General features: G+C 44.0%; 1 protein-coding gene across 1 annotated transcript in view; it reads left to right on the forward strand.

Annotated features, from left to right (window-relative positions):
- The window catches only part of LNPEP (leucyl and cystinyl aminopeptidase), a 169,616-nt gene that overhangs the window by 112,272 nt on the left and 37,452 nt on the right, over nt 1-19,892 (forward strand). Inside the window, 3 exon segments of the mRNA XM_030193410.1 lie at nt 542-633; nt 16,903-17,042; nt 17,045-17,088. Of these exon segments, the coding sequence (XP_030049270.1) occupies nt 542-633; nt 16,903-17,042; nt 17,045-17,088 (276 nt within the window).

The following is a 19,892-nucleotide window of genomic DNA, read 5'->3' on the forward strand; positions in this document are numbered from 1 at the left end:
CAAATGGTTTACCTTTCAGACTATTCTGGCTCTGAAAACTTCAGACAATGTTCTCTACAAATTTTTTCCTCTTTGTACTATTTTGATTAACTTCTCGGCAATACTGGTTTTAGAGCTAATGTGTTCTTATTATGAAAGCAGCACCCTGCTGATCCTGCTTTTTCCCCCCAACCTTTTTTCTTCAGCAGTTGATTCTTTTGAATTTCTTGCAGCTTTTATTCTACAATATAGTTTTGGGTTTTTTTGTTCAATTTATATGACTTCTAGTCTGTAAATGAGAAAATAAATGAGAAAAAAAATTACTGGTGACCGTTGCAATTTTGTATTGTAATGCATTATAAAATTAAATTAGATGAAAACATAATTAGACTGCTAAAGATAAACTGAAGTTATTCTTGAGCTTTGCTTATATCACTCTGACTAAATAAAATGTTTTGTTTTTCTTTTGATGTTACAATTTAGAGGAGTTCAGAAAATCAAAATGCAAATAGTTTTCTGTATGTCTAGTAATATTTAAGTAACAAAATTTGCTTTCATGTAGCTCTGTGTGGCATATTCCGCTTGAATACTATAACAGCAGCTGTGAGAAGACTACTCTGTGTTCGAATATATTTCTTCTGGACAAAGTTTCAGGTAAGTTTTACATGCCTCCATGTTGTCTTTTTGCTAGATTGGGAGTGGGATACCACTGTATTATGGTATCAGTCTTTGAGGGCCATCAGCGTTCAAGTTTTTAAACATATTCCTAATGAATCTGCATAAGAGAGATTTTGCATGCCTACTGACTTTCATTGTATGCAAATCTCTCTCATGCAGTTCAACTCAAGTTCAAGAATATCACCACTGGCTTAAACTGTCTTTCCAAATTAAATTTAAAATATGCACTCTGGTTCATAAAGCTGTGTATTTTGAGATCCCATTCAAACTTAGCTTTACTGCTTTCTTCCTGTGGACTTTGTCTGGCTGTTCCATTTGTCTCTAATGTTGGTCTGAACTCGACAAGGAGTGGTGCTTTCTTTTTCCTGGGGCCTCTCTCTCTCTGGAATTCTCTCCCAGAATTACTGTAGCATGGAACTTCATGCTCTTAAGTTTAAAGTAGCCCTGATGGACCTACCTCTTCTCTTTAGTGTATGAGAGATTTGTGTGAGGGCTGTAGAAGAAACTTACTAGCCTACTGCTATACTAAATCTCCCTTATCCCATCTTCCTTTCCAGTTTTATGAAGTTCCCTTCCGCTTTCTTTTTTTGTTTGTTTTTTTACTTATACATCACCTTGGTTTGTTAAAAGAAAGCGGTATATTAAATCCGAAATAAACATAAACATATTTATTAGGTCTCTTCTGAAAGCCTGACCTGTTGTTGGTCCTCAACTACAAGTGAAGCCCTAGGCTGGTGATGGCGAAACTATGGCACGCGTGCCAGAGAGGGCACGCGCGCCGCCGGTCGCCTCACCCGAGACTTTCAGCCCTCCACCCACCCGGCGTCAAGCATTCCTCCCTCCCTCCCTCCCACCCGGCCTCCATCCCTCCCTCCGAACCCGAAGAAATTTAAAAGTCTTCCCTCGTCCGAGTAGGCGGCGTCAGCATCAGCAGTAGCAGCGAAAAGTGTGCTGCTGGTTCGGCGCGTCTTCAGCCTTCCGTCTCTCAAGCTCTCTGGTCCCGCCCTCATTTCCTGTTAGGGCGGGCCCAGAGAGCTTGAGAGACTGAAGGCTGAAAACGCGCCGAACCAGCAGCACGCTTTTCGCTGCTACTGCTGATGCTGACGCCGCCTATTCGGACAAGGGAAGACTTTTAAATTTCTTCGGGTTCGGAGGGAGGGAGGGATGGCGGGCTGGTGCCGGGTGGCAGGGAGGGAGGAATGCTTGATGCCGGGAGGGAGGGTGCCCTGGTGCACACCGGGTGGGAGGGAGAGAGCGAGGCCTGGTGCTTGGGTGGGAGTGCTGAGTGGGTGGGTGGCCTGTCTGATGCTTGGGTGGGTGGGTGTCCTGGTGCTTGGGTGGGAGTGCTGGGTGGGTGGATGGCCTGGTGCTGGGTGCTTGGTGGGAGGGCCTGGTGCTTGGGTGGGAGTGCTGGGTGGGTGCATGGCCTGGTGGGAGGGAGGGAGGCTTGGGTGGGAGGCTTGGGTGGGTGCATGGCCTGGTGCTTGGGTGGGAGGGAGGCTTGGTGCTGGGTGGGAGGGAGGCCTGGTGCTGGGAGGGCAGGGGAGAGAGAAGGGTGGCTGGAGGGGAGGGCAGGGGAGAGAGGAGGGTTGCTGGACATGGATGGAGGGCAAGAAATGAAGAAGAGAGGAGGAAAGTAAAGAAATAAATGGAAAGGAAGCCCTGGAAACGGAGTTAAGAGAACAGATAGAGAGCAGCAGAATCAGCGACTAGGACCAATATGGATAGAAAAACAAAATCACCAGACAACAAAGGTAGAAAAAAACCATTTTATTTTCATTTTAGTGTTTGGAATATGTCCAATTTGAGAATTTACATCTGCTGTATTATTTTGCACTGGGTATACTGGAGCTGTAATAACTTACAGAAATGATTTATAATGAAAGAAAATCATGTTATTTTTTTCTCCTATACTAGTATAATGTTTCAATGATGTCTGTTTATATGCGCCATGGCTGGTGTAAGGGAGTGTGGCTATCATAGGGGTGGAGTCATAGGTGGTGACCCCGCCCATAATGAGTCCCGGCACTTCGCGATGAGTAATTAGATTTTGGGTTGCTGTTTGGGCACTCGGTCTCTGAAAGGTTCGCCATCACTGCCCTAGGCCATAAAATGAGGTTTGTTATAAAGGACCTTTTATCACATTTCATCAGTTAATTTTTGTTCTCGTGTGTTCTAGTACCTGAAGAAAGCTGCTCTGATTTGTTGCATGTGTATCTTTGTCTCTGCATGCGAGTGGTACTGCTCCAGTTCGGACTCTGGAGATCTTAGTTTGCTTTTACATTCAGTTCAAATAAACTCTCTCCCTTTGTAAAACATTGGACCTGTGGTAGGGTAACTTATGATCTGCCCCTTTTGGGGACGTAGAGGCAGGATGTGGGAAATGCATTTGGGAGCCCATTTCCTAGGCCAAGTGCATTATTTAAATGTACTAACCACCCTACTTGTGCATATTGATGCAGTTGGTATTCAGACAGACAAGGTAATCAGAGAGCCAAATGATTTGGTTAGAAATGGATATGCTGATAAAATAGATATGTATAGTGGCCTTTGTCAAAACAAGGTCCCACTGCTCATTAATCACAAACTTGTGCTAACCGGGTGGTAAAAGGCATTCTACACGCGTAAACCATTACTGCCCGGTTAACGCGCGAGACCTTACTGCTAATGGGTGGTGGTAAGGTCTCAAACCCTAAATGGATGTGTGCCAATTTTCATTTTGCCGCACGTCAATTTTTTGCCAATTTTTTTTTTAAGTATTTTTACAGGTGCGCTAAAAATGGATCTGTGTGTGACCAAAACACGCGCTTACACTAGCGCAGGCCATTTTTCAGCGCACCTTAGTAAAAGGACCCCTTAACCCTCCATTGCCTCAGGTACAAAAACAAAAAACACCTTAAAACTGTGATCCCCCCCCCCTAGAGACAGAGAAAGTGCCTGCATATAACGTGTACAGCACTGTGTATGTCTAGTAACATAGTAGATGATGGCAGAAAAAGACCTGCACGGTCCATCCAGTCTGCCCAACAAGATAAACTCATATGTGCTACTTTTTGTGTATACCTTACATTGATTTGTGTCTGCTAGCGCTATAAAAATTATTAGTAGTAGTAGTCCTGGGAGCTTTTTATATGTTAAGAGCATTTCATGGCCACCTCTAAACTGTAACTCGCACCTTTCCTCCTTTCTTTCCCTGCTGATAGTGTTGTAGAAGGAATGAGGCTTCACAATTCCATAAATAAGAGGTGGATTTTGTGCCACTTTATTATTATGTCGGTGTTGGAGACCTGCTCTCACCCACTATCTGCTTAGATTGGTTTCAGTCTTTCTGATCTCATTAATACAGTTACGTGCTGCCTTCACTGAAGGATGGAATTCAGCTGTCCTTACCTCGCAAGAGGTGGCCCGGGACTTAATGCTCTATCACCCCAATGAGCTTGAGAAGAGCCTGAATGTGAAATGTGGATGGCTAGATGAGTTTAGTGTCAGGGCTGCTACAACCTAAGTTGTATGTCCTGTCTAGCTTTTACTTTAAATGTTCTATAAATGGTGCCACAAATTGATATATCATTGTCAGAACTAAAAGTACTGTCTTAATCTAATAAAAGTGCATTTGTTCAAGAACATAGCAATTTCTCTTGTAGTTCTAAGAAGTCCTTCTTTAAATTCCATTATCTGTGTTTTTTTTTCCAAAAGTGAATTCCAATCAGAACACACAAATGGGGCCATACACCCATATTGCCCAGTCAGGTGTAATAGAGAACCAGATCTACTTAAGGCAGGGGCTATCAACCCAGTCCTCAGGACACATCTAGCCAATCAGGTTTTTGGAATACCCACAATGAATATGCATGAGATATGTTTGTATGCCATACCTCCATTATATGCAGATTTATCTCATGCGTATTCATTGTGGGTATCCCAAAAACCTGACTGGCTAGGTGTGTCCTGAGGACTGGGTTGAGAACCCCTGATTTAAGGACTTGGTTCTGCCTTTAAGTAAAAGGAAGATGGTATAATTAGACTAATGCCTATGTTTACTAAGGTGCACTATAGGTGCGTTAGCATTTTTAACGCGTGTAAATGATTTACACGTGTTACATATTAACACGCCCATAGAAATGTATAGGCGTGTTAGCGTTTAACGTAGCTTAACTTTACAGTTGCATTAGAAACGCTTATGCACCTTAGTAAACATGCCATTGAATGTAAGTGAGCTTGTGATAATGCCCACTATTTCTTGCATTTGTTACCTGTTAAATGGCTTAATTAAAAAAAAAAATTAAAAAAAATAATTTTGTTGAGCAAAATTATGAGAGTGGTGGCAAAAATTCTGCCCATGAGGCCACCTATCCAGCTCTTATATTTTTACGTCCGTTATAAATGGTGCTCTCTGTTTTTGGTTTCTCTAGCTTCCTTTCTTTCACGCATCCAGAAATTACACACTAAAACATTTACATCTCTTCCTTTCATGATTTCTACAATAAATGAGTAGAAAAAGTTTTGACTGCTATGGTTTCAGATTTATACAGTAGCATTTCTAGAGGAAGCTAAAGGTCATTTCCTAGAACACATTATTACACTTAACGTTTCCCTCTCTAAATTCATGTCAGGAAAAGAGGTGTATTTTGTCCCCTTTCTCTTATGTTCATGGTACAGCAAAAGATTTATTAGGTTTGGATTATAGCTAGCCTGTGGTTTAAAATAAGTTTGCTGCCCTGTAACCTGGTATATATATGAGACCAGGAAACCTAAAGGGTTGTAATCTGCTTAGAGGCCTAGTTCTCAATTCTTCATTTAGTTGCATACCAGAAGATTTGATTTCATTGATGGCTAGCAGAATAGATTCTTACACTGTGTATTCATATTCCCAGAGCACACTGTTCCAAGAGAACCAAATAAAAGTACTCACAAGCGACGTTTGTGTATTCTTATGTGTGAAAGCTCAGCTACTTATTCAGGTTCATATAGCTTCTGTTCTGTTATCGCCCTGCCAGCAGTACATTACCAGTCCATTTTCAAATGTGGTCCTTTGCACTGTCTGATATCCAGTGCTTTTTTTTTTTTTAAATAGCATGGATCTTATTTACGCTTCCAGTTTATTTTTCTTTTACTGTAATTAGCCTTTTAGAAACATGTTTGGTGACGTTTTTCTGGCCCCTCCACCCCCTGCAGTCTTGACACTGCATCATTCTTACAAGTTTCCACTTTGTTTATGGTGAGATACATAGGGACTGGAGGTTGTGTACTCCTCTGGACATTGATCTGCTTGGGCTTTCAGGACATCTCTAATGGGTATGCAGGAGAAGTTTTTGTTTGCATACTGCTTGAACTGTGTGTAAACCTATCTTTTGCATATTCATTAGAGATATCCTGAAAATATCCCAGTAGTGGAGGAATGGCTTAGTGGTAAGGGTGGTGGACTTTGGTCCTGAGGAACTGAGTTCGATTCCCACTTCAGGCACAGGCAGCTCCTTGTGACTCTGGGCACTTAACCCTCCATTGCCCCATGTAAGCCGCATTGAGCCTGCCATGAGTGGGAAAGCGCGGGGTACAAATGTAATAAAAATAAAAAAATAAAAATCTGAACAGATTGATGTCCACCCCTAACAATAAAACATATTTGGTGTTAGAAGTATAACATTTGTTTTTTGATGTTTTGGAAGAATATTTAGATGGTTCCTTTGAGGAATGAAATGTGATCATAGGAACGTAAGAATAGCCTACTGGATCAGACTAATGGTCCATCTAAGCCAGTATTCTGCTTCCAGCAGTGACCAATCCAGGTCAAAAGTACCTGGCAGGAACCCAGTTGATAGCAACATTCCATGCTACCAATCCTGGGGCAAGCAGTGGCTTCCCCCATGTCCATCTCAATAACAGACTATGGACTTTTCTTCCAGGAACTTGTCAAAGCCTTTTTTAAACCCAGATATGCTAACAGCTGTTACCACATCCTCTGGTAACAAGTTCCAGAGCTTAACAATTCTTTGAGTGAAAAAATATTTCCTCTTATTTGTTTTAAAAGTATTTCCATGTAATTTCATCGAGTGTCCAATGGTCTTTGTACTTTTTGAAAGAGAAAAATTGATTCACTTCTACCAGTTCTACACCACTCAGAATTTGTAGACCTCAGTCATGTCCCCCCTCAGTGGTCTCTCTTCCAAGCTGAAGAGCTCTTCTCTTTAGCCTTTCTTCATATGGGAGCAGTTCCATCCCCTTTATTATTTTAGTTGTTCTTTGAACCTTTTCTAATTACGCTATAACTTTTTTGAATATGGTGACCAGAATTGAATACAATACTCCAGGTGAGGTCTCACCATGGAGTGATACAGAGGCATTATAATATTCTTGGCCTTACTTTGCAACCTTTTCCTAATAATTCCGACATCCTGTTTGCTTTTTTGGCTGCCTCTGCACACTGGGCAGAAGATTTCAGCGTATTGTCTTCAATGATACCTAGATCTTTTTCTTGAGTGCTGACTCTTAAGAAGAATCCTAGCATCAGGTAACTATGTTTCAGATTATTCTTCCCAATGTGCATCACTTTGCATTTGTCTACATTAAATTTCATTTGTCATTTGGATGCCCAGTCTTCCAGTTTCTTAAGGTCTTCCTGCAATTTTTCACAATCTGCATGCGTTTTGACAACTTTGAATAGTTTCGTGTTATCTGCAAATTTAATCATCTCACTCAGGGAAGAGGTGATTGAAGTAGTAAATCCCATAGGAGCCAACTTTTCAAAATGATTGGGGGTGCTGAATTTTTTTTTTTTTTTACAGATGGTGCACCCCCCTCGTCTCCCTCCCCTCATCCCCCTCCCTCCCTCCGAGTTCCAGGACCCCCTCCCTCCCTCCCCTCTGTCTCCTTTCCTTTCCTTTCCCTCCCCTGCCCTCCGAGTTCCAGGGTCCCTCTCTCTCTCTCATTTCCCTCCCCCTCCCTCACAGGATCCCTCCCTCCGAGTTGCAGGGTCGTCCCCCTCCTGCCTCCGAGTTGCAGGTCGTCCCCCCTCCCTCCCTCCCGTTCCAGGGTCATCCCCCCTCCCTACCTCCCAGTTCCAGGGTCCCCCTTCCTCCGAGTTCCAGGGTCGTCATCCCTCCCTTCCTCCCTCCCTTCCAGTAACTCAACTTGACTTACCTCGTCGGGTTTACGGCGGCCAGCAGCAGCGGTAAAAGGCGTGCAGGCTTGGCCCTTCTCTCTCTCTCTCAGCTCTGGTCCCGCCCTCATTTCCTATTTCCGCAAGGGCAGGACCAGAGCTGAGAGAGAGAGAGAGAAGGGCCAAGCCTGCACGCCTTTTACCGCTGCTGCCGGCCGCTGTAACCCCGACGAGGTAAGTCAAGATGAGTTATAAAATTCGGAGGCAGGGGGACTGGAAGGGAGGGAGAAAGGGAGGGACGACGACCCTGGAACTCGGAGGGAGGGAACGAATGAACTTCCGGTGGGTGAATTTTGTGGGTGCTTGAGCCTCCACAGCACCCACGGAGTCGGCGCCTACGGTAAATCCAATGTGTAGAGAATGACTGACTTTTCATATCATTGGTCCAGAAGCACACTGAAAAGGCACATGTTTGAATTTATGTAACTTTTTAAAAATTTTAGTTTATATTTTTACATAAAAGGATGGTGTTTGAACTGTGGTATTACAAATTGTTTGCGCTGAGTTCATTGTTTCTCGAGACTTTGGTCACCTCTTTCTAGAGATGGTAATAAATCTCAAGGAGAGCTTTTAAGTTAGTATTTGATGTTATGTAAGAGACAGATGATGCAGAGTCATGTTGTACCTTGCCTGACATTGTATTCTGTACTTCAAATGGCAGCCATTTTATGGAAGCTTGTATTTGTGTGCCAAGGTTAGAATGACTATCACTGAGTTTCTCACTTCTTAAACCTAGAGAGTGAGTCAGGATATATAAATACTAGAAGGTATGTTGTGTCATGAAATTTGAAAGTTAGAAATTTTATCTGTATTGAAATCCTTCGTTCTCTAATTTTTTTTTCCATCTTGGATTACTTTAAAGGATTCATTTTTGGTTGTTTGGGGGTCATGGCGAAAAATGAGCCCAAAGGATAACAAGAATTTCATGTCTTTTTCCTGCCTTTAATCCCCTAAAGTAGTGCTGCTGTTTTTCTCATTCATGTACACATAATATGAAAAAAAACTACTGAGACATAACTGCCTCAATGTGCACTAAATTATTCTTTGCTTTGGATATTACTGAAGAGTGTGCAGGGTAGCTACCAGTACCAGAAATTTATATGAAAAGTTCACAGTATGGAGGAACTGAAACAAATCTTGGTGATCCTGGAAGATGTATAAGCCAAATTGACAAGCTAAAGAGCCAGTAATCACCTGGACAAGATGGTATAAACTCCAGAGTACTCAAAGAACTCAGAAATGAAGTTGCAAATGTACTAGTAGTAATCTGTAACCAGTTATTAAAATTGTGCATAGTCCCTGAAAATTGGGAAAGCGGCCAGTATAAAGACCAATTAAAAAAAAGTTCCAGGGTGATCCAGCAAATTACAGACTGGTAAGCCTGATGCTATTGCCAGACAAAATGGTAGAGGCTATTATAAGAACAAAATCATTGAACATGTAAACAAATGTGGTTTAATGGGATGGATTTAACAAAGTGAAATTTTTACTTCACAAATTTATTATATTTTTTGGAAGGCGTGCAAAAAAGATGTTGTTGTTAAAAGTGAGCCAGTTAATGTAGTGTATCTAGATATTTAGAAATCTTTGACGAACTTCCTCATAAGAATGCCTGAGAAAATAAAAAACCATGTGTTAGGAAATTAGATTAGAAAACAGTAGGGTTAAATAGACAATTCTTTCAATTGGAGAGGGTGAATCGTGGAGTACGCCAGGGATCTGTACTGCTATCCGTGCTTTTTAATGTGTTTATAAATAGTCTGGAAATGGGAATGATGAGTTGGGGGATCAAGTTTGTGGATAATACAGAATTGTTCATAGTTGTTCAATCACATGCAGATAGCTTGAGAAATTGCAAAATCCTAATAAAAATAAATAAATAGTGTATGATGCTAGGATCTACATTTGGAGTCACCACCCAGGAGAAAGGTCATCTAGGTGTCATTTGTGGACAATAGGTTGAAATCTGCTTAGTATGTATAGCTTTATAAAATAGCCTCACAAAACCTGCACAATTGTAGCTATTATGCACCCGTGCACATTTATAAGTACATAAGTAGTGCCATACTGGGAAAGACCAAAGGTCCATCTAGCCCAGCATCCTGTCACCGACAGTGGCCAATCCAGGTCAAGGGCACCTGGCACGCTCCCCAAACGTAAAAAACATTCCAGACAAGTTATACCTAAAAATGCGGAATTTTTCCAAGTCCATTTAATAGCGGTCTATGGACTTGTCCTTTAGGATCTATCTAACCCCTTTTTAAACTCCGTCAAGCTAACCGCCCGTACCACGTTCTCCGGCAACGAATTCCAGAGTCTAATTTCACGTTGGGTGAAGAAAAATTTTCTCCGATTCGTTTTAAATTTACCACACTGTAGCTTCAACTCATGCCCTCTAGTCCTAGTATTTTTGGATAGCGTGAACAGTCGCTTCACATCCACCCGATCCATTCCACTCATTATTTTATACACTTCTATCATATCTCCCCTCAGCCGTCTCTTCTCCAAGCTGAAAAGCCCTAGCCTTCTCAGCCTCTCTTCATAGGAAAGTCGTCCCATCCCCACTATCATTTTCGTCGCCCTTCGCTGTACCTTTTCCAATTCTACTATATCTTTTTTGAGATACGGAGACCAGTACTGAACACAATACTCCAGGTGCGGTCGCACCATGGAGCGATACAACGGCATTATAACATCCGCACACCTGGACTCCATACCCTTCCTAATAACACCCAACATTCTATTCGCTTTCCTAGCCGCAGCAGCACACTGAGCAGAAGGTTTCAGCGTATCATCGACGACGACACCCAGATCCCTTTCTTGATCCGTAACTCCTAACGCGGAACCTTGCAAGACGTAGCTATAATTCAGGTTCCTCTTACCCACATGCATCACTTTGCACTTGTCAACATTGAACTTCATCTGCCACTTGCACGCCCATTCTCCCAGTCTCGCAAGGTCCTCCTGTAATTGTTCACATTCCTCCTGCGACTTGACGACCCTGAATAATTTTGTGTCATCGGCGAATTTAATTACCTCACTAGTTATTCCCATCTCTAGGTCATTTATAAATACATTAAAAAGCAACGGACCCAGCACAGACCCCTGCGGGACCCCACTAACTACCCTCCTCCACTGAGAATACTGGCCACGCAATCCTACTCTCTGCTTCCTATCTTTCAACCAGTTCTTAATCCATAATAATACCCTACCTCCGATTCCATGACTCTGCAATTTCTTCAGGAGTCTTTCGTGCGGCACTTTGTCAAAACGCCTTCTGGAACAGGTGTAAATGTTCCTGTAGAAGCAAAGCAGGCACTACAGTGAGCACTATTCTATATTGTGAACCTGACTTTTCACAGACTTTGGTCATGTCATTTCCTGTGCAGAGGCTTGTTCCTGCAATAGACCTCAAGCACATTGCTGACACACCAAGGCTAATAGACAAACAACTGTTCACAACAACTTTTGTGTACTTTGCTAGGGACCTTCATGGGCAAGAAGAAAACATCTAAGACGTCAAGTGCTGGGTCCTTGGGCTCCAAAGGCACAATATTGGCAAAGGGATAGTACTGGGCAGACTTATACGGTCTGTGCCAGAGCCGGTGGTGGGAGGCGGGGCTGGTGGTTGGGAGGCAGGGATAGTGCTGGCAGACTTGTACAGTCTGGGCCCTGAAAATGACAGTTACAAATCAAGGTAAGATATACACAAAAACTAGCACATATGAGTTTGTCTTGTTGGGCAGACTGGATGGACCGTGCAGGTCTTTTTCTGCCGTCATCTACTATGTTACTATGTGGCAGCAGCCAAAAAAGCTTCAATGTTGAGAATCATTAGGAAAGGAAGAGAACAAAACAAAAAATGATATAATGCTCTGTATCACTTCATGGTGCCACCTTAGCATGAGTATTGGGTGCAGTCACTGCTTCTTGAAAAAGATATAGTGGAATTAGAAAAGATACAAGGAAGGGCAAACAAAATGATTAAGGAGATGGGAACAACTCTCATATGAGGAAATACTAAAGAGGTTTGTGCTCTTCAGCTTGGAGAAGAAATGGGTGGAGAGACATGATAGGTCTACAAATTTCTGAATGGAGAGGAATAGGTAAACACAAATTGCTTGACTCTTTCAAAAGTATAAAGGCTGGCAGACATGCCATGAAGTTACATAGTAATACTGTTAAAATAAATGGGAGAACATTTTGAATTCAGTGCAGAACGTGTTGCTAGATGAGGTAATAAAACAGAAGGTGAGTTTAGGAAAAGATTTGGACAAATTCCTGGAGGTAACTCTCTAAACACTTATTAAGGTAGACCTGTGGAAAACCACTGCTTTATTGGGGGGGGGGGGGGGGGGGGGGGGGGGGGGGGGGGGGGGGGGGGGGGGGGGGGGGGGAGTAGCATGGCATCCTGCTAATTTTGGGAGATCTGTTAAGAATTTGAGACCTGGCTTTGTCACTGTTAGAGCAGGGAATACTGGGCTACATGGAACTTGGACCTGACCCAGGGCTGGTGCAGGGTAGTGTGATGTCTGTGTGCAATTTTATGGGCACACAGTGTAGAGTGAATCAGTGCATGGCACAGTATATTAAAATTAATATTCTTAGTGACCCCCCCCCCCCCCAAGAAACCTTACCAACTACTATTCCCTTCAGGACAGGGTGAGTTTTTACCAGTGGTAAAACTTCTAAAGTCTTACGTGTAGCAATGAAACGGGCGCTAGCAAGGTTCCTCATGGCCCCCTCCCTACCTCCCTCCATCCCTCTGTGTGTCTAGTTGTACGGCGGCACCCTCCCCCCCTCCGAGTTCCATGCCCCCCCTCCCTCCTTCCCTCCCTGTGCTCCAAGTTCCAGGGCACCCGTCCCCCCTCCCCTTCGAGTTCCAGGACCCTCTCCCCCTGCCGCAACCCTACCGCCGCCAACCTGCCGTCGCCTACCTTTGCTGGCGGGGGACCCCAACCCCTGCCAGCCGAGGTCGTCTTCTCATGCAAAAGGCTTTCACCTTCTGTTTCTGACGTCCTGCACTTTGTACGTGCAGGACGTCAGACTCACAGAATGAAGATCAACTCAGCAAGCCTTCGGGAAGTCAGAAGCAGAAAGAGGAAACCTTTTGAAGGAAGAAGACGACCTTGGCTGGCGGTGGTTGGTGGTCCCCCGCCAGGAACGGTAGGCGACGGTGGGTTGGTGGCGGGAGGGTTGTCAGCGGGGAGGGGGGGGGGCTGCAAAGTTGGTGGTGGTGGCGGAGGAGGTGGAGGTGGAAGTGGTCGGCAATGGCGGGTAGGGTCGCAATGGGGGGCCCCCTCCCGCCGAAGTACGGCTTTGTTGACTGCTGGTGGGTTGTGCTGGAACGGGAGTGAGAGGGGTGCTGTGAGTGGCTGAGTGACGTATTGTGCGGGGGGGTCGGGGCGTGAGGGCGGCTGTGAGGTACGAACATTCAGGGCTTCACTGGCACGGAGGCAGCTTCAGAACGTTGGAGGTGCAAATTACGTGTTGGTGGGGCGGGGCTGGGAGGGGTCTGTGAGTGGTACTGAGAGCCTACGAACACTACACTTCAGGGCTTCACGGCTTCCACTGCCGGCGGAGTGAGCTTCAGAACGTTGGAGGTTGGAATTATTTATATAGATACTAGGAAAACAGGCCCGCTTCTCACAGAAATGAAACGGGCGCTAGCAAGGTTATCTTCCGAGTTCCAGCTTGGCCCCCTCAAAACCTATTGTAGGGGAGCACAAAAAAGATAGGGTACAGTTTCTATGCATAAGATGGATTGTAAGGAAAGGAATAAGTCCTTCTAATCTGCCTCATGCAGATTTCGCGTGGACATCCTGAGAATCTGACTGCTTGGGTACATCCTCAGGACAGATCTGAGAACCACTGCTTATTGGTATAAATTGTTTTTATTCTTTAGCTTTCTCAAAGCAGCTTCCTTCCCCTGCTAGGGGGTGGCTATATCCTGGCATATCTCCTTGAAAGGGCCATGCTTATGTTTGGCACATCCCACTATAATCGCTTTGCACCTAACGCAGTACTACTGCTCTTCCTGCAGCATCCAATGAAATATCTGGTCGTGTAAAAAAAAATGCAAGATGTAAGGTTTGCCCAAAACCTGTCCCAGTAATAATTAGTGTCAATCCTAATATATCCCTAAATAGCTTATTTATTTTATGATATTTTCTTCCAGCTACACAATTTATACAAATGAAAATAAAACATCCAATGATATATGATGGGCACAGGTCTTCCACCCTCTCCCGCTCGCTCGTCAGCTTCAGTTTGAAGTCATAACCCCCTCCACCGCACCACCACCAACTGGTCCCCCCCCCCCAACGAAGACGCTCTCGACCCCCCCCTCCCGTCGCCAACCCGCCGTCGCCTACCTTTGCTGGCGGGGGACCCCAACCTCCGCCAGCTGATGTTGTCTTCTTCGTTCAAAAGCTTCCTCATTCTGATTCAGAGGACGTCAGACTCACAGAATGAAGCCTTGCAGATCAGCTCAGCAAGGCTTCGTTCTGTGATTCTGACGTCTACGTGCAGGATGTCAGAATCAGAAGGAAGAAGCCTTTTGAAGGAAGAAGACGACGGCTGGTGGGGTTTGGGGTCCCCCGCCAGCAAAGGTAGGCGACGGCGTGTTAGCGGCGGGAGGGGGGGGGGGGGCTGAAGTTGGTGGCGGTGGAGGGGGTCGGCAATGGCGGGGGGGGGGGGGGGGGGGGAGGCTAAAATGTGCCCCCTCACCTCAGGGTGTGGACCCCCCTCCCGGCAAAGTAAGGCTTTTGTGGTTTGGCTGGAGCGGGAGTGAGAGGGGTGCTGTGATTGGCTGAGTGACGTATTTTAGGAGGGGCGGGGCTGAGGGCGGCTGTCTGAGTGGTGGTGGAGAGCGGTTACGAACACTACAGGGCTTTAAGGCTTCAGTGTCATGGGAAAAGCTTCAGAACGTTGGAGTTGCGAATTGTGTGGGCGGGGCTGAGAGCCTACGAACACTACAGGGCTTCAGTACTTCATGACTTCACTGCCACGGAGTGAGCTTCGAGCGTTGGAGGTGGGAATTATTTATATAGATCTTGATATACCACCTTTCTGTGATAAACCAAGTGGTTTACATATACAGGTACTTTTCTGTCCTTAGTGGACTCACAATCTAAATAAGTTGTTTGATCTTGAAAGAAACTGTTTCTAAACAACTTTGGTCAGTGCATTCATATTATGAAGATTGTTTTGCCTTGTTGGTATAGACGGCGCTATTCTCCCAGCTAGACTTCTGTAATTCAGTTTACTCAAAAGTTTTCATAATCTATGGAAGACGTGCCAATTTCTAAAGATCTTCCTGGCTGCTATATTTTGCAGATCAGGGATATGAAAGGATCTCTCCTTTTATTGATAACAACTTCACTGGTTAGCAGCCGCGGCTTGTCTGATCTTTAGAATTTTAAAAGTCTGGCTTCAGTTTATCCAGTTGCTCTGATAGAGGTGCCAAATGTTTGCTTGAGCTTTTCTTTTGTCAGATTGTTGTTAACTTTTCTTATGTTAAATGTGGGGCTAAAATAAGTATTACCATGGCTCTTGTAGAGACAGGCAAAGAGGGGATGTAGACATAAGTAACAAATTACAATAGCACTCTGAATGATATGTGAAATTATACATCCTTCTAGACATTGATATTGAAGCTCACCCTAGCCCAAAGAAATACTGATATGAAAGGACACAAGGCTCAGATGTTATAACAATAGAAAAGCTGTTTATTAACTATATTGATAGCAATAATAGTAATGCAAATCAGAGACACTGCACTTGGTGCAGAATTACTCAAAATAATGGAAGAGCAATGAATTTATGTATCTGTCAAGGTAGGGCAAGGAACACACACTAGCTCCTAGTTCTAAAAATGATAGAACACCTGATTCCCAAGGAAAGCAGTTCAACCTGATACATGACAACACACTCACCCAATCACGAACACTGGATCAAGTAGTCGGGTAGCTGCTGTTGACAGAGGCACCACAGCTGGGGTGGCAAGCGTGTTTCTCCTCTCAGGAATGCAGTGGCAAGAACCATACCCAGGTTATCAGATGGTAACTCTTCCCAGGCAGATCAGCATTCGGGGGGGAGGGGGGCACTTCTTTAATGAGCCATTAGTGGGTGGTCAGCTCAGCTGGCTGGCTAGCTAACAGACGGACTTTCTTTGCTTCTACTCCTCCTGTGATGTTGTCTGGAGCCCTTCTTATACTTTTTTCTGGGGATTTGAAGAGGCATGCTGACCCATGAACCAGTTTTGGTGTTTTCCATTTTTATGACTTTGAGGGACCACAGATCCGGCTTCAGATGTCATAACTGTTTTTCTCTTATCCATAAAGGTCCCCAGCTTGGTAAAATTAAGTTGTTATGAATAGTTGGTTTTCCCCTCTGTTGGCCTTGATGTGTCAGCAGTGTGCCTGAGGCCTATTATAGGAACGAGCCTCTGCATGAAAACCGACATGGCCTAGGTCTGTGAAAAGTCAGGGTCTAATATAGAATAGTGCCTTGCTGTTACGGCCACTTGCTTTGTTCTGTATATTAAGGGTGAAGCTTTAAGTGGACACTGGATAGTTTTCTTCTTCCAAGCTGCACATATTTGGAACAGACTTTTTGTATTAAATGGCAACCTTTCTTTTCACAAGCATATAGAAACGTTTCTATTTTATGAACACCTGGTTCAGGAAAATCAGGCTCGAAGAGTTTAAGATAAGTGCATTGTTTGTAGTTTTGTGTGAAAGCTCTGAGTTTGTGCACTTTTTCAGTTGGACATTATATGGGTGTTATTTGGACACTTTATAATATGAAGGAAGGTTTTTTGCCGATGATGAAGATTAAATCAGATTGATATAGCTCTAGAGGTATTTGGACCTGGAGCTCTTTGAGGGTTTTCCTTCCTGCCATCTAATATCTATTGAATAAATATTAATTGAATATATATTCTCCTCAGATTTGAGTGGAACTATTTTAAACATTGCACAGGTTCTAATTATATATAGTAGAAAATAATTATTGTATAGCAGTGAGAAGAAGAGACATCAACCAGAGCTCTATAAACCAACATGTTTGCTTTTCTCTCTGTATAGATACGATTGAGTTTCAGGATGAGGTGACATGGGTGAAGTTCAATGTGGACATGAATGGCTACTATATGGTAAACTATGGTGATGACGACTGGGAAGCCTTGATTCAACTACTGCGAAACAAATCACAATATTCTGAGCGACAGAGGACCGGACCGGTCTTATTAACAACATCTTTATACTTGCAGGGTAATGCATCAGTTCTTATTAGCAAAGTATGTTGTGGAACATGCTTCATTTCTTTTCCTGCTGTTTGCTTATGGACTCCCTTTTACTTGATGAGGTGGAAGGAGAAAATTTATTTTTTACAAAGGAGAAAAAAGATTCTGCCATCCCACTGATTAAAAAAAAAAGTTAGATGCCATTAAGATACTGCTGATAATGTCTTTTCACAATTCCTTTGGAATGCTGCTATTCTGAATATCTGGGAGAGATGTGAGCCGTGACTAGGAAGAGTGCTCCTAAGGTATTGTGCAATGAGAAATCAATTACTCCTAGCCATGTGGTTTGCCCTGACAGTTCTCCCAGCTGACAGACCCTTTGGCAGTAGCATTCTGCCGGGATACTTCACCTGTTCTACTATTCATATTATTTTGTCATTTGGACACCATTCAGATTCAGCTCTAGCTCTTGCCAGCCCTAAGTGTGTAATGATTACATAATTTAGGAGACTTGACTGATTTCACAGGCCTCTGTAACCTTTTTTTTTTTTAATTCATCATCATCTTGAATTGCTTGACTAGGTGATATCGACAAGTATGGTTCAGAGGTACACTGTGTCCCCTGCTCTCACATCCTGTCACTTCTAGCTAATGCTCTTTGTGCCTGTCTCTCTGATCCCAAGCTCAAAGGGGACTGATTGGTGGGAAGAATTTTATTCAGTAATTTGAAGATCAGCAACATTAAAGCAGGAGACTATTCATTTCTGTGCTGCAAAGGTACAATTTATTTTTTTAAAGCTATAGGTAGAGCTCCCACTCTCTTGATGCAACAGGATGGGCCACAAAATCTAGCTCTTTGTTCATAATTTCCCATTCTGTGTGTGGAGTTGCCATAGGAGACTGGGGTCTGCAGTGTTGGCAGTAGTGGGATCAAAGGTCTTTCTCGCTCTCTTTTTTTTTTTTTTTTCCCTCTTCCCTGTCCCTAACTTGTTCCAGTTTGTAAGGAAGAGGAACACAACAGTGGCAGTGCAGTGCCTCAAGCCATGTTCTCCTTCTTTGCTGATTGACCTGAAGTATCATGCTTTCACCCACATATGATATAAGCCCTGGGCAGCACAGGAGGAGGATGTGGCCCAAGGTATCACACTATCTTTGTCTTCTGACAAGTAGGGATGTAGTATGGGAGGGAGAGAGTGTGACAGATTGTGGGGAGGGTGAGGAGAGTGTGAGCGGGTTAGAGGGGCTTAGGTTACGCAAGAGGATTAAATATGCATGCAGAACGTGGGGTGTGAGTGAGGGGAAATACAGAATATGAGGGGTAGGCAGAGCATGTGTCAGAATGAGGAAAGGCTGAAGAGGCTGGGCTCTTCAGCTTGGAAAAAAAAGGCGGGCTGAGGGGAGATGTGATAGAGGTCTATAAGATAATGAGTGGAATGGAACGGGTTGATGTGGCGCATCTGTTTACGCTTTCCAAAAATACTAGGACAAGGGGGCATATGATGAAGCTGCAGTGTAGTAAATTTAAAACAAATCGGAGGAAATTTTTCTTCACTCATCGCGTAGTTAGACTCTGGAATTCGTTGCCGGAAAAAGTGGTTAAGGCAGTTGACTCAGCGGACTTTTAAAAAAGGTTAGATGGCTTCCTGGAGGAAAAGGCCATAGAATGTTATTGAATAGACGTGGGAATAATCAGTGGTGTGCTGGAGCCGGCTCGCACGAGCCTTTAAATTTTACTGATTTTGCGAGCTGATTGTTGGAGTCAGGCAGCCAGCACACAAGCATCGGTTTTTTTTTTTTTCTCCTCCTCTCTCCCTCCTCCCCCGGCCCCAGCATACCTCATCATGTCGTCCCTTATGTTCATATTCACCCCTCACCACTGCCTGACCAACCCGGAGCCTTTTCTCTGCCGGATCCACCCACAGGAAGTTACATCAGCGGGGCTGTACACTACTCGGCAGAGACAAGGCTCGGGTAGACCAGCAAAGTTGCCAGGCTGTATGTTTCCCGCAACAATTGGGCTTGTTTCCGTGAGCCGCTGAGGGAACTTGGGCTGGTTTTTCACGGCCGCGTTGCAGGTTTGGGCGCTTTCCGGGGCTTCTATTGGTTCAATTTGGTCCAATAGAAGCCCCACGGCCGGGGTTGACGTCAGGGGGCGGGGTTAATGACGTCAGAGGTTGACGGGCGGGGTAATGACGTCAGATGTGACATCAGGGGCGGGGTTAATGTCGGAGGCGGGGTTTGACATTTTGCGGGCTTAGGGCTGATTTTGGGTCGGGAAAATATTTCCCATCTGGCAACACATTTCCCATCTGGCAACACTGTCAAACATGCCAGCTTGTGCAGCACACGGATGTACACAGAGGATACTTTTCATAGGTAGAGTAGTAACTTGTTATAAATGGTAATCACTCTGTCATTTGGAGGGGCTGGTTATAGAAACACCTTCTTGCATGTATTATATTTGTGCAGAGATTTTTTCTCTTGGTAAAGGGCCACTAAAACAGATATCATGTTATAAGAATCAGGTGCTGCATCCATGTTGTCGTTCTTTATTGTTGGTAGCATTTTAATTCAATCTCGCTTATATTTTCAAACATGCCAGCTTTGGCAGCATACAGATGTACACAGAGGTCAGAGAAGTATAGTAATGGAATAACTTTTCATAGATTAGTAATTTGTTATAAATCATAATCAGTGTGTCATTTAGAGGGGCTGGTTATAGCGACAGCATAGCATGTATTATATTTGTGCAGAGATCTTTTTTTCTCCTGGTAAAGGGCCATTAAAACAGATGTCGTATTATAAGGATCAGGTGCTCAACATTCAGAGTTT

The sequence above is a fragment of the Microcaecilia unicolor genome, chromosome 2 (genome assembly GCF_901765095.1).
Source record: "Microcaecilia unicolor chromosome 2, aMicUni1.1, whole genome shotgun sequence".
NCBI lineage: Eukaryota > Metazoa > Chordata > Amphibia > Gymnophiona > Siphonopidae > Microcaecilia > Microcaecilia unicolor.